This window comes from Exophiala xenobiotica (assembly GCF_000835505.1).
Source record: "Exophiala xenobiotica strain CBS 118157 unplaced genomic scaffold supercont1.1, whole genome shotgun sequence".
Classification (NCBI taxonomy): Eukaryota; Fungi; Ascomycota; class Eurotiomycetes; order Chaetothyriales; family Herpotrichiellaceae; genus Exophiala; species Exophiala xenobiotica.
Window position 1 is genome coordinate 3463174 of NW_013562494.1, and position 22508 is coordinate 3485681.

Sequence of the window (22508 nt, forward strand, 5' to 3'; positions counted from 1 at the left end):
TGCGTGCGAGGTGACTCACGATTTGCTGTTGTTACGAGGCTCGTAATGTTGTTGATGATGATGATTGCTGTGCGAAAACGCTAGCACTATGTACAAAAAACGTACCCTCAGGGAAACTGTTAAGGGGTCATCCATGCCACTCCGTAACCACCACACAAACGCCGGCTCAATGATCAAATGCCTCTGGCTCACTGGCCTGCTAATAAAGAAGAAGAATCATCATCCCCCCAACGCCGTTCCTCGTCGGATCTAGAAACTCTGGTGTCGGCAATCTGAATCTTGCCCCAAGGATAATGCATTCATAAAAGGACATCACATCATCAATCCCATCGCATCCTCTTCCGAATCTTTCCGAATTGTCATGTTTCATCTGTCGTGCTCGGATCCGGACAAGACGGCCGCGTCTGCCTCATCCGCAGAATCGGGTCTCGACTCGTCGGATCCTTCTTGAATCGTTTCGTTCAAGTCGCCAAGGTCGATCTGGGTCGCTCTGGCAAACGTTTCCCATGGGGTGAGGGTGCCCAGAGCTCGTTTCATATGCATCGGAATGAAGGACAATCCGTATACATAGCTGGCATTCACCCACCCGAACCTGTTCAGCGTCAGTCTCTACTCGTCGCCTCGATCAATCAGCAAACTCACCCTTCTCTGGGAACGCCCTTGAAGTCAGCACCTTGATTGCCATATTCGGCCTCGACCTTGTGTGGATCGAGCTCGCGAGTCACATTGTACTTCTCCACAACCACGCCATTGAAATCGACGAATGCCTTGGTAACCATGTACAACCACTTGTACGCCAGTCGTTGTGCTTCTTCAATGTATCCGTATTTGATCAAGCCACCCCACGCCAGCATCTGCTGAGGAGCCCATCCAAAGGGATAGTCCCATTGTCGATTGGGACGGTCGAGTCCAACCTCACCGCGAGAGGCCTCTGTTCCAGAGACCAACCCTCCAAAACAGTCAAACCTGGGCAGTGCGTTGAGCACCAATGACGCTGCTTGCCGGGGCGATGCACATACTGCCCACATCGCCCAAAACGTCGTTGCGCTTTCATAGTTGGTGCGCTTCTTGTTGACCGTATCATAGTCAAAGTACATTCCCTTGGCCTCATTCCACAGATACTTGTCCATTCGGGCTCTGCGCAATTTGGCCCGCCGCTCCCAGGTCGCTGAAGTCTCGTACCCTTCTCTCCGATTGGCGTCGGTTTGAAACTCCTCGGGCATGGTCAATCGATCCTTGAAATGTGTACGAATGCACCAAGCAATGTCGGCCTCGTACTTGTAGAGCAACGAGTTGAGGTCGACCGTGGCCAGATTTGCAGCACAGCCTTCCAGACGATAGGACGTATCGTGACCTGATTCTCGCACTGCACGATCATGCAGGAAATACTCATCCAGGTCGGGTTCGTGCACCCGCTCTTCATTGTACGCCTCGACGAACTCCTCAAAGGACATCCCGTGTTTCTCAGCATAGGGAGTGAGGATATGCACAAAGTGAGAAGCCTCAGTCTCCGGAGGCACACCAAGACCGTCAGGACGATAGCGCGATAAACCAGTGGTAGGGTCATAACGAGGCGTCGACATCCAGACACTGTAGTACTCCTTGATCGCTGCGCGAATCGCCAGTTTCAAGAATTCCTCCGCACCTCTCTCTGATTTGATCTTGTCATAGACCTTCAGGGCCATGTCTGTCAAGAATGGCGGTTGAGATCGGGTGAGGTAGTAGGATCGATTGGCGTTCAGGATCTTGCCATAGTGCTCGATACAAAAGGCGAAATTGATGACCATGGACTTGGCAATGTCCACCCTGCCGTTCTCTATGAGGCCGATGGATTCCATGTAACTGTCCCAGCCATAGAGCTCGTTGAATCGCCCTCCAGGGACGATGAAAGGCTCTCCCTTGAGGGTTTCTTTTCCATCGATCATGACCTTCTTCATAGCAAGAGCCAGAATACCAGGGGAGTCGTTCAAACTACGAACATATTCTGCCGTGATGGGACCTTCGGGTAGCCAGCGAACATCCAGCCTCAATTCAGGACGGTCTTTCGCTACATGGGTGTAATACTCATGCTGCTCCGGACAGCCACGAGGAATGTAAATGCGAGGTCGAGGATCGTCTGTCCAGTCCTTAGGGTCACGGCCAGCCTTCTCAATGGTGTCAGCATCGAGGGTCCTTGTCAGATTGTTCCAGAATTCGTCTCTGATGCGGCGGGAGAGACGATCCACAGGATTTTCACTCAGCCGAGACCGATGTATCTTGACCACCTTCTTGCCCAAATCTTGTGCCAAGGTCAGCTCTTGAAGGAGGTTGCTGATCATGTAGTTTCCACGGATGTCAGTCGACCGATAACCAGCAGAGGCCAAGGTGCCCAAAGTGATATGCTGTACACCTATCAGCCACCAAGATCCCTGGAGGGAATGACCACAGGCTTACCTTGGGGCCATTGTCCTCAATTGTGATCTGCTGGTTATTGTCAAGGTCTTCTCTTTCATGGAGGTCTTTCAGCGTCCGTTCGACGACCACCAAGAGCTCTTGGTTTTGCTGCGTATGTTCATCTGGCACAGCCTGGTGTTAGTACATCTCGGACATGCTGGAGTTATGGAAAAAACGAACCGTGACTTGTGCGGCGTGCAGGATAGCTGCCCTTAGCAGAGAGGAGAGATGTTTCACGTGCAGGTTTGATGTACTGTAATTTGTTAGTGGACATGGAAAACAATTTGGAGGGAGCGGATTAAGGTACCGATGACACGGCTCTGTTGCGATTGCCCAATAATTGGTATCTAACCGAATCTTCATCGAAATAGATGGACGGGGAAGAGTAAGGATCGCGCCGCTCTAGGGACGAACTTCGTCGTCGGTTGTGCCCATGTGACAAGCTCATGACCGACTGCGTGGTCTATAGATCAGAGAACCAGATAAAGAGCAAACGACCTGAAAGGACGGTAGGGACTGTGGCTTTTGAACGCAGGATGATGCAGGCGAGGTCAGGAACAAATTTGGCTGACAGGGCCGCCTATGATGTCGTTTCGGACCCGCTTCAGATTTTGATGGACTTATTTCCGGCGGCGTTTTGCGTATGGCGTATGAGAGGGTGGGATGTGACTTGACTTTTTGGGCACACGACCACACGGTTTGGGAAGAATACGAAAGGTGGGTGGGAGCGAATATGAGCGGTAGGATAGAGGAACTTCGAGGTAGGAATTTTGCAGGATTAAAAAAGGATGAAAAGAATGGTTGTTGCGGTGAGAGCAAGGTGGAATTGGCGATTAGGTGAGGCTGCAGGTAGAGTTGTGCTCGTAGAGGAGAAGCAGGGACCACGTAGGTACTCCACGGCGTGGGTAGCAGTAGCTGCAGGTAAAGAGTACTGTGTACTGTGTACTTTAGGTAGTGACGACCAAGACAAAAAAAATGATGAGGAAATTGCACCGGATCAGGTGGACAAATATTGGAATCGACACGGGCCCGAATCAGGCGGTGAAGGCTCGCCTCAATTTGAGTCTTATCTCTTCTGTGCTGATCATCACGATCACGGATTTTTTCCCTGCAAACTAAGGTAGCCACGGTAGCTAGCAGAGGCCTCGAAGACGTCGAGACTTGTCGAGGGGCACTCACATGCCAGATCTGGGGGGCGATATCTGCATCTGGATATCGCACCGCATGAGGAAATCTCGGAGTCCGTGCTGCTATTTCTTTCTGTCGGTTACAAGGGTTCCAGGGTTCCAGGTTAGCACTGATATCGACAAGGCTGCAAATGTTGTCCGTCGTGTGACTCTGCTGTTGCTGTTCTTTGTATGGCTGGCTTTGTGCCAACCAGAGTGCCAGTCCAACCCTCCTGGCGATCACCGGCCTTGAATAGAGTCAATATCCAACCGAGTCAATAATCCCCCCACGGCCGTGTAACCTTTGCCGCCAGCCGCGGACATCTTCAAGCTAGCCGGGCTCCCCACGGGCTACCCTATCAAGGCCTGGTCTTACCCATGTCTCACCACTGTCACCAGCAAATCCACGTTTCGCATCCCGTCGCCGGCCTGCGCCATCCGCACCCGTCATGCAGGTCATGCCAGGCACGCAACCATCGTGTCCATCCACCCATCCTTCCCCCAACCGACAACCGAAGATCTGGGGATTTACTACGTAGTAAGTATGTACCTACCTAGGTAGAGAGCAAAACTGCTCATGGGTGCCTCGTACCACACCCTACGAAGGGACTTTATTGAGCAACATGGTAAGGGCTTTGCGTCCACCAGGCGGGCATCTAGCTTCTTTTATAGTCGGCCTCCCCTTTTCTGCTGCAGCCCGCCCTGTTCAGAAAATCCTACCAGAAAATCCTTCCTATGGCCAGCTAGCACTTCATATGGAATTCATTATGGACTCATGACGGTCGTCCTCGCCCGGACATACCCGTTCACACCACCCACACCAGCTGCGCGCGGTACCGGTGGCTTCTCGTTCCAAATACTTGCCACTTGCCCTTTCATCTTCGTACTCCCAAACCGTAGCACCCACCTTGACACGCTTCTTGACCTTCTTCTTCACCACTCCGCCGATTCCCTCAATCTCTTGCTGCAGATAGCCGGGCTTATTGTTGACATAGTCGGGCGTACCCGCCCGGCTCAAGCCGTTGCCTTCATGATCATCGGAAGCCTGGCCTTCAGAGCACTCAATCTCGACCCAACACACGGCTTTGCCACTGTTCTCAAGGCAATCTTCTCCTCGACCACACTTTTGTCCCTGGTTGCCCACTCCTAGTCCAGTACCTAGGCCGCCGCCAATATGTGTCGAATATCTAGATCGCCAGGTCCACACCCTTTTATATGTGGTGTCGGCTGCGCGGAGATTTTGTCCGCATGGGACGCAGAGGAACACACCTTGAGACTCGCACGTACAAGGGCCACGGAGGAAGGCGGGTGAAGTAAAAGTAGGCTGATACTCATGTTCTGCGGCATGGTCATCTAAGATGCCTCCAGAACTCGCCGAGGATGAACCCGAAAGTGATCGTTCTGATCTGATGGAACTCGCGCTTGATCTGGTTGCCCCCTCGCTCTCACCGTGTAAAGAACGTAGTGGCAACAGATGTGCTTCGAAAGATGAATCCAAGCACGTCTTGCACAATCGTCGGTATCGATCCTTCACCCTGGCGTTGCTAGGGGGTTTGGCCGCACAATTCCGACAGACCACACTTCCGCATCGCCGGCATGGAGCTACTAGGTCTCGAGCGCAGGGACCAATCTTGCTGGTGGCTCCCAGCGAAGTATAAAGGCCTCCGGGCGGAGAAATCTGCGTCGCATGTACAGCAGGGCCATTCTGCAAGGGCGGACGAAAGGTTGCAACGCCCGTAGGCGGGAACGCATCGTAGAGTGGTCCATCCGCCTGTGTTCCGTCTCTTTGCGCAGCAAGCGCCCCGGCGAGCACCGAAGCCTTATCATGAATACATCGCAAGGAATGAGCCTTCAGCTGGTGTGCAAATTGTGTCAGGGTGGCATGTACACCTTTGCAGGTTGATGCAAGCGCATGTAAGTCGTTGAGGTCGATAGAGCAGGCGAGAGACAAAGCAACACTAGAACAACATGTCAGTGACCGGACTCTTCCAGGACCACGGCCAAGGCATACGGATAGCATGTTAAGGCAGCCGCCACTTTATTCGCGGTCAGGGAGTGCACTGGGACTTCCCCTGCCACGCCACTCCTGTCCGTTCTGTCTGATCCTCCTACGTCCACTAAGTTTAGCTGGTACCCAGGAGACGTTGGCCGGATACCGCGTTGCGCCGATCCCAAGTCAGTGCCCGGTCGACTGCGGGACGGGCAGTCGTCGTCGTCGAGGTCATAAAACACGGCCATGTTGGTGCCATTTGAAACGGACGATACCAAGGAAGAATCTGGACACGAACAGAGCAAAACGAAGCGAGCGACCGGATCGTCAATGAGGTAGGAGATCCTAGGGCAATGATGAAGAAGCCACTCAAACAACTCGAACAGATGGGCGTTTGACGATCGATGCAGAACAGATACAAGCGGGGTGACCAGATGGCCCTCGTCATACGAGGAGGAGATCAGCCACGCTGCGCGCAATACGGCAACGCGTGTTCCCCCAATAATTACCTGGTACTTGGTCCCAAGCCTAAGTCTGTGCCGGGGCCAGTTCCTTTCCAGGCAGGTGGATAGGCCACTAGGCCAGCTTCACAATGCCTGGAGCCCCACAACCATCACAGAATGGATGAGCATATGACAGCAACGTCCAGATCCATGTGTGAAAGCAGGTTGGAAATCAACCACACCTAGGTGCTGTCGGCGCTTTGGTCTAGCATATGAACGTCGTTGGGCCTTGCATCGCACAAAATATGCCTGCTAGTACTCCGTAGACTTACTGCAACGCTAGCCAGCTTTTGTAGTCGATACCGTGCCTTCTGTACCGCAAAGAAAGCGGACCGAGCACGACCGAGGCACGAATATTAAACAGCAGATCAAGGTCTCTCAATAATTGGTGAAGATCCCTGTCGGACAGAAGTAAGACCACCAGACAACAACATAAGCGAGAACAACTCCTCTTTTCATCTCGCGGTCCTCAAGTTCAAGCTCATGCTCGTAATCCCCTCTCGCCCTGTTCTCTCTGTTCAAAATCCGAATACTGTCGCCCCGACCACGCTCAGGAGAGCGCAAATCCACCTCCGATTGCCCCGTCGACGAACGAGATGGCCGAGTCAATGAAGTTGCCGGAATTCAAGTCCACGCCGGTCGACGAGATCCCCGAGATCGTATCTCGCCTGCGCAAGACCTTTTTCTCCCAGAAAACTCGACCTGCGGAATTCCGAATCAAACAACTGCGCAAGCTCTATTGGGCAATTGACGATCACAAGGAAGAGCTGGTAGAAGCATGTCGACGTGATCTAAATAAGGGCTATTTCGAGGCAATGGTTGGAGAGGTTAACTGGGTGCAAAACGACATTGTGTTCCAGACCCAGAACCTGGAGAAATGGATGAGAGATGAGAAGCCTGCAGACATCGCCTGGACCAACAGGCTCGTTAGCCCCAGAATACGGAAAGATCCTCTCGGCGTGGTTCTAGTCATCGGGTACGATATTATATGGTGAATACATATTTGCCCTTGCTGACTGTGTGTAAAGTGCCTTCAATTTCCCCGTCAATCTATCCTTTGGTCCTATGGTTGGTGCTATTTCAGGAGGAAATACTGTGGTGCTGAAGCCCTCTGAGAATGCTCCTCATTCCGCTGCAGTCATGCAAAAGATTGTGGAGGAAGCTTTAGATCCAGACTGCTATGTCTGTGTTCAGGGTGCCATTCCCGAGACTTCAGCCCTCCTGGAGCAGAAGTGGGACAAGATCTTCTTCACTGGCTCGTCCAGGACTGCAAAAATCATTGCTCAAGCAGCTGCAAAGAACCTAACCCCGGTCGCTCTGGAACTCGGAGGTAAAAACCCAGCCTTCGTAACCAAGAAAGCAGATGTGCGTCTGGCAGCCCGACGGTTATTGTGGGCGAAGACAATGAACGCTGGCCAAGTGTGCATCAGCCAGAACTACATCTTGGTTGACAAAGAGGTTCTACCGTCTCTGATTGAGGAAATGAAGGTCGCCATGAAAGAGTTCTTCCCTGACGGTGCGAAGAAGAGCAAAGATTACTCACGAATCGTCAACACGGCCCAGTTCAATCGCATGAAGAAGATGCTAGACAACACCTCTGGCAAGATAGTCATTGGCGGAACCATGGACGCCGAGGAACTTTTTATTGAGCCTACTGTTGTCCAAGTCACCGATCCTAAGGACTCTTTGATTGTAGAGGAGTCGTTTGGGCCGCTCATTCCTATCTTGCCAGTGGAAAACTTGGACGAGGCCATCCACATTGCCAATGAGACTCATGAAACGCCGTTGGGTGTCTACGCATTTGGATCGAAGGAGGAGACCAATAAAGTCCTCGCCAGCACTCGCTCAGGAGGTGCCAGTATCAACGACGGCTTTTTCCACGGCATCATCCCCAACCTTGCATTCGGCGGTGTGGGAGATTCGGGTACGGGAGCTTACCGTGGTAAGGCGTCGTTTGACTGCTTCACCCACCAGCGCTCGATCACGACCACACCAGGCTGGATGGAGAAGCTTCTGGCCGTGAGGTATCCACCCTTCTACGGTACCGACAAGCTGAAGCAATTCAACAAAATGGGATTCCTGAAGCCAGATTTCGATCGGAACGGAAACAAGAAGGTGGGATGGCTATGGTGGCTGCTCACGTTGGGTACTGCCAGCGCATCAAAAGGTGCGTCCAGAGCTGCATTGGTAGCTGGAATCTATCTCGCAGTTATCATGCTGATGCAGCGCAGGACACTGAAGAGCAGTCCTACAGAATGGCTTATTATACAGTTCAGGTCTTGATAACCTTAGCAAGCGAACAAGGAATTCTTATATACCTACATACCTAATCATATGTTCTCCTCGTGTCCACCTACAAGAATGACAACTTGATAACTTGATAAGCACCAGCCACAACGGTGACTGACCACCGTAGGCTCCTTAATCATCAGCTGCAGTGGGAACTGTGCACGTCATCGCCTGCGCCCGCACAATTCGCCCGAAGCCACAGCAGGCCATCCCGCATTTTTCTTGATACCACGATCACCAACAGCAGCCTCTGGTTGGATACCAACGTCTGCTCGCCTGTGCTTCCCTGCATTTGCCTGTTCATCTCATCCCCGACTATCGTATCTTTCCCAGACGCGTTCCGGATTTCCTCACTGCCTGCCTGCCTCACCTCAGACACCGACCTCGCCCGACATCCTTATCTAGAGATCGTCTCTTGCCAACCTCACCGCCGACCACGTCTGCGCAAACGTTGCGCTTCACCTCTACGGACTCAACGCCTGCATACAGACGGTATCATGACCTCAACCTCGAACACTCCCTACGCTACACCTGGAACGTCCACTCCTACCACAAGACCTGGCACACCCAGTAGCCAGCAGCCCACCCCGGCCACCACACCCGCAGATAACCAGCTACAAGATGACAGCTCGAAACTGCGAACCTTCCTGAGTTTGTTAAGAAAGTACGTCATAGAAATATCACTACAAGATGTTATCTTGAACGACATACGTGAGGCTAGCTGTATGGAGGTACTGTACTGACAGAGTGGCGGTGGACAGGTTTATCGGCGTCACAGATATCGCAAATGTCCGCTTCTCTTTGCCTTCACAACTTCTGGAACCTATACCTAACTTAGGTATGCAAGCTATCATAGGGCACTGGTAAAAAGATTGGAGTTGACAAACTGGCAGAATACTGGCACTATCTCGATAGACCGGAAACGTTCGCAAGGTAAGGCTGGCCTAGGCAGAACGTTCTGACAAAAGAGTATACTGACCATCCATTAGTATCGGCACATCAGACGATGCCGTGGGCCGTATGCTAGAAGTGCTGAGGTTTTGGTTCACAAAAGATCTGGTTAGTCCGTTCCCCATCATGCGGAAGGAATATGGCTAAGTCTCACTTCAGAAATACGTCAAGGGCAAGCCTTGCAAACCCTACAATTCCACACTGGGCGAATTCTTCAGGGTTTGTTACATCTGTTCCCTGACCCCTACTGGCGAGTCACAAGAAGACCACAACTGACTCCACGCCATAATTTAGTGTAACTGGGAAGTCACCGAGCCAGCACCCTCAATATCACAACCGTCTAGAGCACCGCCTCAACCGCCCGCAGACCCAACCCAACAGAATGGCGAGAAATCCGTGCGAATATCTTTCCTGACCGAGCAGACATCCCATCACCCTCCCGTCTCAGCATACTGGTACGCCTGTGCTGAACGAGGCATCCACGCCCGGGGCTACGACCAGATATCCGCCAAATTCACAGGCACATCTGTCCGCGTGGTTCCAGGTGTTTACAACCGAGGGATATTCATCACACTCACGAATCGAGACCATGAGGAATACCAACTCAACCACCCATCTGCATCTCTGGGCGGCCTCCTCCGCGGCTCCCTGTACATCTCAGTGGCAGACACCTGCGCCGTAACATGCCCGAAGACAAGGCTGAAATGTCTCCTGACATATGTCGAGGAGAGCTGGTTCGGCAAAGCGCAGAACCGCGTCCACGGGCTGATCTTCCGCTACGACCCCGACGACGACAAGTATACGCGGGTTAAGGACGTGCCGGATAAGGACATCCTAGTCAAAATCGAAGGATGCTGGCAGGAACAGATCACTTACACGATCCCTAAGAGTGCGGCTGTCAAGGAAACTGACGGCCTTGAGCCCACGTCTGACAAGCAGTTGCTCATCGACTTGCAGCCATTGATGCCCGTGCCCAAGATCGCGCCACCGGCAGAAGAACAGCTTCCCAACGAGTCACGGCAGTTTTGGAAGGATGTCACGACCGCCATCATGGAGAAGCGCTATGCAGATGCCACCCGGATCAAGCAGGACTTGGAGCAGGCTCAGCGGGACAAGGCTGCTAAGCGAAAAGAGGTGAATGCCGAGTTTAAGCCCAGGTTCTTCACCTCTGTTACCGAGCCAAACGGGAAGCCAGAGTTGACTGAATATGGCAGAGAGGCTCTTCAAGGAATGGACAAGAAGGCATATCAAATTGAGCATCTCCCAGAACCAGGGGTTGATGTATAGATGGCGGTTTCCTATCCTTTGGTTGTGAAGAGTAAGAGATCAGGGCTATGCTACCTTGCTCTGGCACCGTCGCACTTTGCCGGTGTAGCGGCTATGCCGGGAGAAGTGTAGTTCCTGTGAGGTGATGCGCAATGATTTTGGTGCATGAATCGACAAAGTACTACGGCGGCTGTCGAATATCCGGGAGGCCGGAGGAAGCCACTCCCCTTGCATCTGGAGTTTATGACGACAACACGGAATGGCGTCAAGGCGATAGATCTGAAGACTTACAATGCATTAGCATCAGCACGTTCTGGCTGGGAGCTCTGCGTTTGCGCTGCTGCTGGTGTGCAGGCTGTATTATTATCCCTCGCTCGACGAGATGTTTCGACTTAAGCCAATGCGACATTTAATATGATTGTGAATGTGCCCTCTCCGAGAATGAGAATCGATGAGATAGTGACTGACGGATGAGCTGATGCTGTTGCTGCTGCTGCTGCTGTTGTTGTGAATGATGTTCGCCTGGTGTACGAAGGACCTTAATGTCTGTTGTATTATCGGTGCTGCCAATGCGGGTTTGCCGTCATGGAACCTTTTGTCGAATTGGTAGTACGTGGAGACAAGACATGACCACGGCGTCGGTGTTTCTGTGGCGTTGTCGGTGCAGTCATAGTGCCCACTGGTCCTGGTTCAGACGTGTCTTCAACGGATTGTTGCGTCGTCCAGTGTTTTCGATGATATTGTTATAGGGATTCTCTACGTGGGCAGTGAAAGCCTTTGCGCTGACCATACCAATGGTTGGACTCGCTATTTGGTGAACAGCGCCTGCAGGACCACTATGTACCTGCAAATTGATAGGATGGGTCCGGCTTAGGAGCTGATGTTTCTGCTCTTGCTCCAGCAATAGGGCCGCCCCCCGTGGCTCGGGCTTGTCCCTCGTTATGGTCATTGTTACGAAGGTCGTGATGGTCTTCGCTAGGTTGATGAAAGACGGTCATGTTTCTCGTCGGGCGTTCATTGATCGGTGGTTCCCGTCCCTTTAGGTGCTGTGAAAGCGTAGAACCAATGCAGCTCCTTACTCTATGCTTCGTAGGCTCATGCATCATTGATCCAAGTCGGAGGTCTCCATTCCCGTCCGCGATGGGATCGGCGTCATTGCTGCTTCTGTTCCTTGTTCCGTGAACGCGTGGTTGGGGGATTTTCTGGCCCATGCTGATTCTGATCTGGAAGCCGGACAACGAACCTTTTTGAAGAAGATGATCAGGATCAATAGGGTCCCAGGATGGCTGATTCTCAGTTTGCTGCGGTCAATGACGGCGTTCTCTGAGCCGCCGTCAATTGTTTGGAGGACGCACGGTTTGGTTTGCGGGCCATACTGATTTCGAGCGTGATTGCCGGCGATAGACCTGCAAAGAGAATGATTCCGCAAGTTTTGGGGGTTGAAGACCTTTACTAGTAGTTTTATCATTTGCCATGACCGATCTCTGCAGGAACTTTATCGTATATTCGGACCAGATAGCCGAGTTAAGGCTAGAGGGGACTGGGCCGAACGGATATGCAGAGGCACCGGACTTGTAGCTGTAAATGGTAGGGATGGCCTGTTGTGACTTGTCTGGCTTCTCTGATACTGAGTAAGCTGCATTCAATATTCGGACGAGATGGCTGAGTAAGGCTAGGGCTGGCCGGTGAACATCTCAGATCTGTGACCACACTTCCACAGACGTCTTACCCCGTATTCAGCGTCGGCAAGTTCGGATATCGTCACATATGGAGAACCTTCCCCTTTGGCATGATCGCCGAGTTATACGAGTACCATACAGTAGTAGAGTGTCTCGGCCGGCTGTTCAGCTCTTTTTCGGTCAACGCCGACTATAGTTGGGCCGGCTCTGCAGGATAGCTAAACAAGCCACTGCATCACGATAACGTGCCAGCAGTGTTGACGTCGATTTCATCAACACCCTGATTTCCGGTGATATGCCTGGGTGTCATGCTTCCCCGTGATAAGTCAACTTTGGCCTGTTTCGTGCACAGAACCGAAGCCGAATACGTGAGAATGCGAAAGGAGTGGTTCTAGAGCGGTGTCCAGCCCTCTCGAGCATGAAACCAGAATCTGCGGCGTCTCGACTGCATGTTCTCGTCGAGAACCCAGAACGATTTTCGACCTTGGACGTTACAAGTGAAGCGAACGAGAGTCGGCCGTTTTGTTTACCCCGTCAGGGGCGTCATGCCTAGTCGGCCAGATTACAAAGTATAATTGCCACCGTGTACAAAGTGGTAAGTCGTGACGAGGGTCCCGTGCTGCTTTTGGACAAGCTTCGCGTGCTGATGGCATCCGCATCAAGCCTGTTTGAAGAACCGAACACGCTGTACTGCTTTCAGTAGTGAGGGGTGTGTGTTCGATTGGGCGGAGCATAACAGAATTCTTGTACCCACCGGGAGCTGAGGACCTCGTACGACACATGGAAGGATGGAAAAGCGTCTGGACTCTGGGCGCGGATGAAGCAGGGTGTCAGGATGGATGCAGTTAAAATCCCTTTCCTAGATGAAACAGTCGCGAAGGCCGGCAGGGCGGCATCCTGAAACACTGGACGAAAGCCATGTGTATGGGGAATCGCATTGGCTAGTACCACACGTGCTGATCACCAATCCACACATCTGTGTGCCGTCTCTGGTCCAGCAGGGATGACAAAACCGGTGACCAGGTTCAGAGCATCTCAGGACGACTTGTAGTTTCGCCACATCTGTAGACGTTGCAGTGTCGATCCCATTAAGCTGCAGGAGTCAGGAGATCGCTGGACCACGAGTGAATCTCGAACAAGGACTGGTCAGGAACAGGATCTTTTCACGCGGGCATAATTTCTTTTGTTCTACAATTCCAAAAAGCGTATAGTCGACTGCCGAAAATGCTGCCCGATCAACATGATGCATGATAAATGGTTGAAACGATCGGGTCTGCCGTCGTGCCAGAGGCAGCCTTGGCCATTCCATTCCTCGTCACTCATTGGGCGAGCGGAGAAGTAGCAGGACACGGCTGTACAAAGTAGTTCCCAAACACTCGAAAGAGGGAAAGCCATTAGCTCAAGAGTACGGAGTAGTCGACAAGAATAACATGAGACGGTCATCACGTTTCTCGATATGGGGACAAGGGAGATTGGAATAGGGAGGTTCGAGCTTTGCTGTTTAGCGGAGTTCAGCCTGTAGAAAGGGAGCTTTCCAACTTCCAAGTGCCCGGCATGCGGACCCGAGACTTTGGCTTCTCCTGCATTCAGACCTGAGTAGTTTTCCCAGACCGACAGGTCGTCTGGGAGCGGGACTGGGAGGCATTTGCTACCCAGCAGAGTATCATGCTGACGCATCATTTTCCAGTAGAAGTGCCATAAGTGGCTGAGTAAGAATCCTTCACAGGATTTGGGCATTTTGAGACAGATACTCGTACCAGTTCAAGCCACAGAGGGATTTGCGCTGACTTGTGGCAAGTGGTGCGAAAGTACAAAATCCTTGACAAAGTCGTGGCTGGTGAAACGAAAGGAAGAATAAGCGGGAACAAAGAAAAGCTCGTTGTGATCTGCACGGGAGGAGCTCTGGAGTCTGAAGGATTCAACAGGCATGCATAGTCGATTTTTCACGATGAAGGTACCACACCATGACCGCGCGGAAGTAGTCTCCCTCGTTCCTGAACCTTCTGGTCCAGCTGGTCAAGGTCAGGTATGCTGTGGGTGGATGCGAAATCTCCTGGGAGGATACGAGGTTTGTCCTTTCTGCGCACATGATGACACAGAGATCCATCATGATTCCAGTTGTTACCTGGACCATATCAAAGAACGTCGCAATCTTTGACGGGGACGGTACTCCTGGTGGCCGAACATGATTTGATTGTAGTATGGTCCAATCGCTCTTGGTGCTATTTCAGTCATATGCTTGATGTGAGAACCGTCCATTCAGAGATCGTCATCCCATACCCCGGACAAGAGGTCTTCTTCGAGCCTTTGCCCATGGTGTGACGAGAGCTCTAACTACAGTACTCCGTAAGTGTTGACGGAGCGACGGCATGATCGGCATAACAGATGGTCGGACGGCGGGGAACAGGGCATGCGACCAACCTCCTGGGACTCGTACAAAAACTTGGGAAATGGACCGAAGCTATGAGAATCTTGTCATCATCATTCATGGGACGGAGACCCGAGTTTCTAGTCGTTCAGGCAAGGCAGACTCGTCTTCTAAACACTGAACAGCCTTAACAGGTGCTTACCGTACCAGGTAGTAGAGTTAGACTGAGGGCGGAGGCTTGGCTGCCGTCGTGGCGTTGCTGGTTGGCTACTGTTTCAAGCTTACCCCTAATAGGCTTAATCTTCTTCCTCAAATAGCAGCGCCAAGATGTTTTAAGCGGCCTGCGCCGCATTTCGCCATCTTTGTGGTACTACTAGTACGGTATGGTAGGTCTGCCACTGGTCTGCTATTCAAGGACGACAGGCCCCGAGACCCAATGGTCGGTGGTGGCCTCAGGTACCTGCCCACTACCCACCCATGTCATCTCACGCACACATCCCAGCAACATCCTAGCAACATCTGACGGCCATCTGACGAATTGCTGCAGGCCTTGTGCACTAAACGAACGAGGGTGACGGGATTCTCAACCTCGTACTGGTGGTTGACCTTCTCGCCAGTATCATAGTGGCCGGCATGCCGATACGATCCACCCCCTCGGTCCCAGTTCCTACCATTTTGGCAAACCGCTGTCCACTACTGTACTGTCCAGTGTCGAGTTTCGACACCTCTCTTCTGCTTCCGAGCTCCAAAAGTTCCTTATCCTCGTGGTGTGAAATGCGCCCCTGCTTCTCGTGGACGACCAACTCCCCTAGCCCTGTCCAGTGTCAGGACTCAGTACGGTATCGCAATCCACTCACACCCTTTCCGGTCGGTGGTCGCTCCAATCATCAGACGATTGTCCCTTGATCAAACGCTCCATATTTACACACGGAGCCGGCCACGCTTGGTCGAAAAGCCTCTTGATCGCGACACAGCCGCGACAGTCTGATTCGTCCGTTCCACCCTATACCTCACGCTGCTCTCTTACACCCGCTCTTCAGGCTCACTAATTTCACCCTGGCTCCTGCATCTCATTCATTTCATGAACTGCCACTCTAAATCGGCTTCCTCATACCCATTCCCCGTTATTGTGGACAAGAATAACTCGGCCGTTGTACACTTGTCCTCGCCCCGCCACGTGCCTACGGCCTCCCTCCTCCATTTCCAGCGTACTCAGCCCTGCCCAATAGGTTCCGGATACTCTCTAGTCTCCTGCCTCCCATCTTCCCACCATCAAATCGTCATTTCTTTCATCACACTTTCCTTCTCATACCCATGCTATAGTCTCCATCTGCTCAAACAAGCTTAATCTTTTGCATGAGGCTCAGTAGGGGGCGGAGACTTCCAAGCATTCCAGAGTCTCCACTGTGAGACGTTTGGCGCACACCTCTGGTCTCCTCGTATACTCTATATCTTCTATACCATACCCTCATTCCGCCATGGCCCCAAAAAAACGCTCTCAGACACCTCGACATTCTGGACCAGCTGAACCAACCTCACCAATCCTTTCTCAGCAGTCAAGCCCTACACTCCTTTCGGATCCTTCCAACCAATACTATCGGCGTCGATCAAGGGACAGCCCTCGTAACATATCTTCAGCTCAGTTGCCTACCCCAGACACGGTTGCCTCGACGCGGTCACCCATAGTACCTGACTCGCCTCACTCAACCATCGAAGATTCCCATTCTCGGCGCGAAAGCATTTCCACCATGAGGACCTCATCCATTTCCCTCGAGGGGCCATCAACTTGCACGCCTACGGGGCGCATCAGCAAGGCAAAGAAGGGCAAGAGGGTCCATGCCTGTGAATTCCCTGGTTGTGGAAAGGTGAGTCTTACGAAGCAGCAAGCCCCCAATTCGAGGCCTTCCACCCAGATCCTGAATGAAGGCCTAGCTAACATCCAGGAAGGTTTTTACTAGGGCAGAGCACCGAAGGTGAGTCAAGATTCGACCGCTCTTATGGGGGCCTTTGTTGATCAATAGCAATAGGCGGCATGAGCTAAATCACAATCCCGAAGCATTGTTTCCCTGCACTCGTCCTGGGTGCAGGAAAGCTTTCCATCGTCTCGACCTTCTTCAGCGGCATCAAGAGAGACAGTAAGTGTGAATGAATCTGTCCCGGACTCATGCGTCTGACACTATGGCAGTGACCTCGAGAATTCCGTTGGCTCACCTTCCGGGCACATGAATCAAACGCCACAGATGTCAGTCACCTCAGAACCGCCTTCATCAGTCCTGCCTTCCGCAGTCATGAGTAGTCCTCACGCTGATAGAAGTGCTCCAAGATCCTCCGCCGGTGGCCTTTCCATCGGTTCCCTCGTTCATCCTCAAACGGAGTACCTACACAGCATGGGAACGCCAGCATTCAATGGCTTTGCGCGACCACCTATGCATTTTGTTCCTGGGTTCAGTCCCTCTGATGATTCCATGTTCTACACCCCCGAGAGCAGCCAGTCTCCTGTTTCAGAATACTATGGACGGTATCCTCATCGTCAGAGCATTTCTTCCTCGTCTTCTGTCGCTGCTTTTGAGCCCAGTGGAGCCTCTCCTTTGATCAGTGGGACTATACCAGGCCCGTGGGCTCCTTCTTCTGCTCCTCCTAGCATTCTGCCATCAAACATGCTTGATGATGGTGCTTATCTTCCTGTTAGTCCCCCTTTTCTTTGGATTGGTGCGTATACTGAAGCTGATCAGTCTCCTGCAGACTCTTCCTTACCAATACCCCTCTCCGACCTGGATGGATACGAGTGGTCTGTCATTCGAGGAGAGCTATCACATTCCTCTGGATTACTGCCAGGAGATGGCCCAACCGGTGTATCCGACACTATAAGGTGGCACTGTCTTGACCACTACTGGCAATACTTTGACCCTCATTTCCCAATTGTCCATCGACCGACATTTCTCCCGACCAAACCGAGTCCACTTCTTGCAAGTGCAATGGCAGCTATTGGATCACAATATGACGATAGGCCGGACGCGAAGCAGTATTCTTTGACTCTTTTGGACATCGCGACCAAGCTGCTGAGACGGCGGGATAGCATTACAAGTCGCTCCAGATTGGCAGACCTACAAACTGTCTTTCTGCTCGAAGTCTTGAGCAAATACTGCTCAAGACGCGTGGAAGTCGAGATGTCGTCACGATTTCGATCACTTTTTGCCAGTCTTGACCAAGCCCGTCGGACACTATCAACGGATCCGCTCGCGGTTTTCAGGACACTTCGCAAGGAAAAGACCCCTGAAGACATTGCACGCGCGCACAAATTCTGGCTTGATCATGAGACACGAAGGCGAATCCTCCAGGCCTCGACGCTGCTAGATCATCAACAGATGACGTTGTTCGAGCAACCTCCCACGATTGTCCAGCACGAACGACCCAGGAGAACCACAGGACCCAGTCTGCGATGCACGATTCCCCTGCCCTGCTCGGAAGAATTGTGGGAGACAAGCCCGGTCGAGGCTTGGGTTCAAGTGGCCACGAACACAGACGCATTCAAGCCACGAACTTCGCGGCTGGAGCAAGCCTCAGCAACAACCATGGACTATTTCCAAAGCCAAGTGGCTCTGGCAGCAGCGCAAGGATTGCCAGATCAGGGCCTGCCCCAAACAGACCAAGGAGGGGATATGTTTCGGTGCCTGACCTCCAACCGTCACGTTGTGGGAATGGCACGGAACACACCGATCAGGCAACTGCTCGTCACGAGCGGAGAGTCGTGGATTCTCGGAAAGAAGCTGGAAAATGAAGCCCAGTTTCAAGAGGCCAAACGGAATCTGCGAGCCTGGGCCAATTCGAACCTCGAAAGCCGAATTGCCTTTTGGCACGCCACTCAATTGATCCGGAGTCGTGTCAAGTTCACATATTCCGAGCCTACGAAGACCGACTTGGCCGTTACGTTTCAGAGCACTCATATGCTGCAAGAGCCGTGGGCATTGTACCTGGCCGCACTCGTTTGCTGGGCACATGGATTTTCTGCATCAACGATGCTCGAGAACAGCAGCGGGCAGGGTTCCGGCGCTGGTTCGACCATCAGCGAACCTCATTCCAACCAGTCGCGAACTTCAAGCTTGTCGTCGGCTCATCCAGCACTGCTCGATTCTCACGAGGCAGCATACTCGATGCGAGAGTTCCTGAAGGCCACGGATGTTGAAACACCCGAGGACATCTTGGGCATTGATCCTCAGGTGCTTGGGCGCATGCATGGCCTTCTCGAGGTCATCCGAGTGAACAAGATCGGCCCTCTTTTGGGTGGACTGATGAACGAGGCCGAGAGAGTGCTTTATCGACTTGTGGAAGGAAGGAGTCGTTTGTCACATTTCTGAAGAAAAGAATTGGGATTTGGGGATTTTACGTCTTGCTTTTTTGTTTTTGTTTTGTTTGGGGGGAGGAAGACCATTGTCACGACTATTGATGCCATATTCACGACGGACACGATTTTGTTGTTGGATGATTGTGCGATACCACCTTTTCCGAAATGTTTAGAGAGACCTCAGAAGCCATGGCGTTTCATTTCAGGAGTTGGGGAAGATAAAGGCTATACTCCGTACGGAGTGCTGTAAAGGGCTTCAAGGGAGGTTGCCATACGGAGTACACATGTCAGGAGTCCTTTTGCGAGGTGTTGGATTGGTGAATTCGATCTTCTCTGGCGCATCTTGTCCTTCTCCCCTGGCAGGCACTGGATTAGCAGGAGCATACTACAAGTACTGTATTCTTGATTTCTCCCCATCAATTCCTGAAAAGCTCAACCCAACGTCCACATACTTGCTACTGACTTACTATGTTTGGTCAGATATTTACTGTACCACTGGCAGTTGTGTACCACAAAACTACGGTACGGAGTAACTGTACTCGTACTCGCAGGGGGCCACTGCCACTCCAAGCCTCATTAGTAGTTCGGACCCTTTCTCTCAGCCACACTCTGTGTGATGCTGACACATGACACACTACACAGTACGAGGTACACCATACGGAGGACGGAGGACGGAGAACGGTTCGAGGGGGAAAAAAAGCTGGCATCACTGGGGCAGCCAGTAACTTACTACAAGGTGGGACTAGTAGTGGGAGGCCTTTCTTTTTCCCCCTTCGTGCCGTTCGTATATTTCTCGATGCACCCACAAACCATCTCATGCGTTACCCGGGTAGTACTGTTCGTAGTGGCTATGTCTCAATTGCACTGCTCGTTCATGCAGAAGCATACCTAGGTAGGTTACGTGGTTCCTTGAGTCTTGCGGCAGTTTTCCAAAATAATGACACTGGGTGAAGTCCTAGCAAGGACAACAAGTTACGGCTGAGATGGAGTACTACGTCTATGGCTTTTGTCCGTAGAAAAGGGTCTCGTAACCGCCCATTGCTTTACATTGTACACAGGCACCTGCCTACAGTACGCCTAGTAGCCTACAGCCAGCACACTCTTAGAGGTACGCACGTAAAAGCAAGTAACTACGAGTAGAAGCATGATCGTCGCGACCGACCACCGCGAGCGACTTACAGTACCTCGTACGGAATACTGTACTTGGACGGCCCTTGCCAGTGCACGCCAGTGATACTTGTAGCTTGGCCGTGCTTCGCGTATCACCTCACGCTACGACTTACGCTTACGACGGGCACGGACGGGCGATGTCCTTCGCAAGAACGATCCATCCACTCGCGATGCGTCCGTCGTTGTTCTCTTCTCGACTCTGAAACGCATTTTCTTTTGCGGGAAATACATAGTACAAGCACAACCACTGGCAGCTTGCCGGCAAGGTTTCATGGGCCATGATGGGCCTGAAGCTCAAGCCACCCACACCCGCGAGGTTAGCGTGCACGATGGGACGGGACGCCTGAACGCTGGCCGCCCGCGCCTGGAAGGGAGAGGTCTCGAAGGGGGACTCGGCAATTGCGTGATGGACGTTGGCTGAGCCTTTTAGCCGACTCTACAGTACCTGGGTGCCTGGTAGTCACTCGTGAGCACCCAGTGAGTAGGGTGTCTACCTAGGAAGGAACCAGGGGTGTAAGTCCCACCCCTTGTTCCTTGTGCAAATGATGCCGTGCGCCACGGGGCATGGTGATCTGTGGATCGCACATCGGCGGCAGGGGGTTCGCGCCCGGGACAAAGGTGCCGTAACGTTTTTGAGTAGCAGGCAAACAATGAGCGATTGGTTGTGCGATAGGCTCCCGGGCGAGGATGCTGTAAGCAAACCACAGTACTGTCCCCGAGGCATTCTCCGTCTTTTAGGCTGATAAACGTGACCACCATCTTCCCAGCTCACTGCGATGACAGCCTCGTCCTATCCTTCTCGGGCTCGAACTTCTTCTGCCTCTCGCCCACTTCCTCCCAGTGAATCTTTGCCCAAGTCAATACGTCCTCTAGCTTGTCCTCTTGATACGCCTTCCTTACACCCGCAATTGCTGTCGCCACAGTCTCGACGGTGTCCTCTTCATGTTGCTTGCCAGCTATCTCCCGCTTCATGCCTTCATAACATATCCGATCTCGCTGCCCTGCACAGGCAGGACTTGCGCAATTCGCTCCACATCTTGTCAACTTTGACTTGTCTAGTCCACCTGGTGCTCCTGTCTTCAAACTGGCTTGTGAATAGGTCACCGAAGAACTTCTTCGCGTCTTCGATGACCTCTTCGCGTGTCATGTGCGCGTTCTTGCCTGGAGTGTCATCCAGGTACGCAGGGAGATACGTGTCGATCCAATAGTGAAAGGCAGGACGCTTGGCTGCTCTTGCGCGGTCGTTGTGCTTGAGCTTCGGAGGGTCGTCCTCTGTCAGTCCCCCCTCGACTTTCTTTAGACCATCACCATCCTTTGTCTCTTTCGTTAGATCCGCATGTTCTTCTCCCTCGCCGTCCTGCTTGTCTCTGCTGCGCCATCGTCCGGGATCGTGGAAGCGACAAGTCGCGGCGTACGCCATCATATCATCCCAGCTCATGAACGGCGTCCAATTTTGATCGCTGTCTAAGCCGAGGTAGTCCAGTACTCGAGCTGGATCGTCTGTCATCTTCACCCATGACGGGAGTTTGTTGTAGGTTTCGACATCCTTGATGCGAAGATGCAGACCGTTTGTGGCGCATGTGAGTTCAAGTGGTATGATAATACCGCCAAGCATGTTCCATAGGTCGCCGTGGGCTTCATGGAAGAGGTGCCAGTTGTATGTTGCTCCATTGGCATAAATGTGGATGTCGACTTGAATGTATTTCTCTGCTGAAGACTTGAAAGGGGGAGTACTCAAGGCTGTGGTGTCAGGTTGTGTACTGGTTGTGGTAGGCTTTTGGTCCTCCTCGTTCTTTACCTCAGCACCCTCCGTTCTTTTACAACCTGCACTCCTGAGGAAGTCAGTCTTTGCGCGGACCTGTGGATCAGCTGCGATTTCGTTGTCAAACTCCTTGGGCCATGGGACCGCGAAAATGAAACTCGAGCTACCTCTCCCCGTCCTTTGTCTTCCTCGCACCAAGGACATGAGCAAGGAAATCGAGTGTGACCCCGTGAGGCTTGTTCACCGGTTCGGCCACCAGAATATCAGTATCCCCATGGCTTGTCTTGGCCGCAAAAGTGTCTTCATTCGATTCATGACATGGTAGTAGACCGGAGGAGGCATGCGAGGAGTAGATAGGCCATCCGCTTTGAAGGCGAGACCGCCCATCGTGTATGTTCTTTCAGTTGGTGTATTGAGAATATTTTTCAGAGTAATGTTTGTAAGTAGATAATGGTTTGCAAGACAAGAACTTCTACCTCAGGTATGACTCGAAAATCTTTGCCTGTTTGTCGGTGCCTGAGCCAAACATTGCGGCGGAAGGCGGCACCAGCGGGCATCCTGTGAGTCAAACAACGAACCTATTGCTTTG

General features: G+C 52.3%; 7 protein-coding genes across 9 annotated transcripts; 3 read left to right on the plus strand and 4 right to left on the minus strand.

Moving 5' to 3' along the window:
* Positions 1-46: 46 nt before the first annotated feature.
* Positions 47-3388, minus strand: PV05_01350. 2 transcript variants are annotated; one of them, XM_013466325.1, is made up of 5 exons: positions 2741-3388; positions 2614-2686; positions 2434-2555; positions 643-2381; positions 47-592 (listed from the first exon to the last, which is right to left on the minus strand). In XM_013466325.1, exons 1-5 carry the CDS (start codon positions 2879-2881, stop codon positions 367-369), a joined length of 2301 nt encoding a protein of 766 aa, XP_013321779.1. In that variant the 5' UTR covers positions 2882-3388; the 3' UTR covers positions 47-366. The 2 variants fall into 2 exon arrangements, with proteins under 2 accessions (XP_013321779.1, XP_013321778.1); XM_013466324.1 differs by having other exon boundaries at positions 643-2555.
* A 738-nt stretch (positions 3389-4126) lies between these two features.
* Positions 4127-6048, minus strand: PV05_01351 (uncharacterized protein). The gene is made up of 2 exons (XM_013466326.1): positions 5611-6048; positions 4127-5557 (listed from the first exon to the last, which is right to left on the minus strand). The coding sequence occupies exons 1-2, from the start codon at positions 5835-5837 to the stop codon at positions 4351-4353; spliced, it is 1434 nt and encodes a 477-aa protein (XP_013321780.1). The 5' UTR covers positions 5838-6048; the 3' UTR covers positions 4127-4350.
* Positions 6049-6288: 240 nt separating this feature from the next.
* On the plus strand, positions 6289-8440 carry PV05_01352. 2 transcript variants are annotated; one of them, XM_013466327.1, is made up of 3 exons: positions 6289-7068; positions 7121-8259; positions 8324-8440. In XM_013466327.1, the coding sequence occupies exons 1-3, from the start codon at positions 6689-6691 to the stop codon at positions 8329-8331; spliced, it is 1527 nt and encodes a 508-aa protein (XP_013321781.1). In that variant the 5' UTR covers positions 6289-6688; the 3' UTR covers positions 8332-8440. The 2 variants fall into 2 exon arrangements, with proteins under 2 accessions (XP_013321781.1, XP_013321782.1); XM_013466328.1 differs by having other exon boundaries at positions 7121-8440.
* A 178-nt stretch (positions 8441-8618) lies between these two features.
* PV05_01353 (uncharacterized protein) lies at positions 8619-11032 on the plus strand. Its single transcript, XM_013466329.1, has 6 exons — positions 8619-9045; positions 9143-9219; positions 9275-9314; positions 9371-9440; positions 9492-9551; positions 9627-11032. Exons 1-6 carry the CDS (start codon positions 8879-8881, stop codon positions 10617-10619), a joined length of 1407 nt encoding a protein of 468 aa, XP_013321783.1. The 5' UTR covers positions 8619-8878; the 3' UTR covers positions 10620-11032.
* Positions 11033-16393: 5361 nt separating this feature from the next.
* PV05_01354 (uncharacterized protein) lies at positions 16394-19000 on the plus strand (the record flags this gene model as incomplete). The annotated part of the gene is made up of 5 exons (XM_013466330.1): positions 16394-16510; positions 16593-16618; positions 16673-16780; positions 16831-17329; positions 17378-19000. The coding sequence occupies 5 exons, from the start codon at positions 16394-16396 to the stop codon at positions 18998-19000; spliced, it is 2373 nt and encodes a 790-aa protein (XP_013321784.1).
* A 1925-nt stretch (positions 19001-20925) lies between these two features.
* PV05_01355 (uncharacterized protein) lies at positions 20926-21129 on the minus strand (the record flags this gene model as incomplete). Its single annotated transcript, XM_013466331.1, has 1 exon — positions 20926-21129. One exon carries the CDS (start codon positions 21127-21129, stop codon positions 20926-20928), a length of 204 nt encoding a protein of 67 aa, XP_013321785.1.
* Positions 21130-21133: 4 nt separating this feature from the next.
* On the minus strand, positions 21134-22123 carry PV05_01356 (uncharacterized protein; the record flags this gene model as incomplete). The annotated part of the gene is made up of 1 exon (XM_013466332.1): positions 21134-22123. One exon carries the CDS (start codon positions 22121-22123, stop codon positions 21134-21136), a length of 990 nt encoding a protein of 329 aa, XP_013321786.1.
* Between the last annotated feature and the right edge of the window lie 385 nt (positions 22124-22508).

Bases quoted from the DNA above. Each gene is read 5' to 3' on its own strand.
- PV05_01351 (XM_013466326.1), bottom strand. From the start codon at position 5,837: ATGGCCGTGTTTTATGACCTCGACGACGACGACTGCCCGTCCCGCAGT. The intron at 5,558-5,610 runs GTATGCCTTGGC...ATGTTGTTCTAG, and splicing joins GCTGCCTTAACATGCTATCC to TGTTGCTTTGTCTCTCGCCT.
- PV05_01350 (XM_013466325.1), bottom strand. From the start codon at position 2,881: ATGAGCTTGTCACATGGGCACAACCGACGACGAAGTTCGTCCCTAGAG. The intron at 2,382-2,433 runs GTAAGCCTGTGG...ATAGGTGTACAG, and splicing joins TTGAGGACAATGGCCCCAAG to CATATCACTTTGGGCACCTT. The intron at 593-642 runs GTGAGTTTGCTG...GACGCTGAACAG, and splicing joins AAGGGCGTTCCCAGAGAAGG to GTTCGGGTGGGTGAATGCCA.
- PV05_01352 (XM_013466328.1), top strand. From the start codon at position 6,689: ATGGCCGAGTCAATGAAGTTGCCGGAATTCAAGTCCACGCCGGTCGAC. The intron at 7,069-7,120 runs GTACGATATTAT...CTGTGTGTAAAG, and splicing joins GGCGTGGTTCTAGTCATCGG to TGCCTTCAATTTCCCCGTCA.
- PV05_01353 (XM_013466329.1), top strand. From the start codon at position 8,879: ATGACCTCAACCTCGAACACTCCCTACGCTACACCTGGAACGTCCACT. The intron at 9,046-9,142 runs GTACGTCATAGA...GGCGGTGGACAG, and splicing joins TTCCTGAGTTTGTTAAGAAA to GTTTATCGGCGTCACAGATA. The intron at 9,315-9,370 runs GTAAGGCTGGCC...ACCATCCATTAG, and splicing joins AGACCGGAAACGTTCGCAAG to TATCGGCACATCAGACGATG.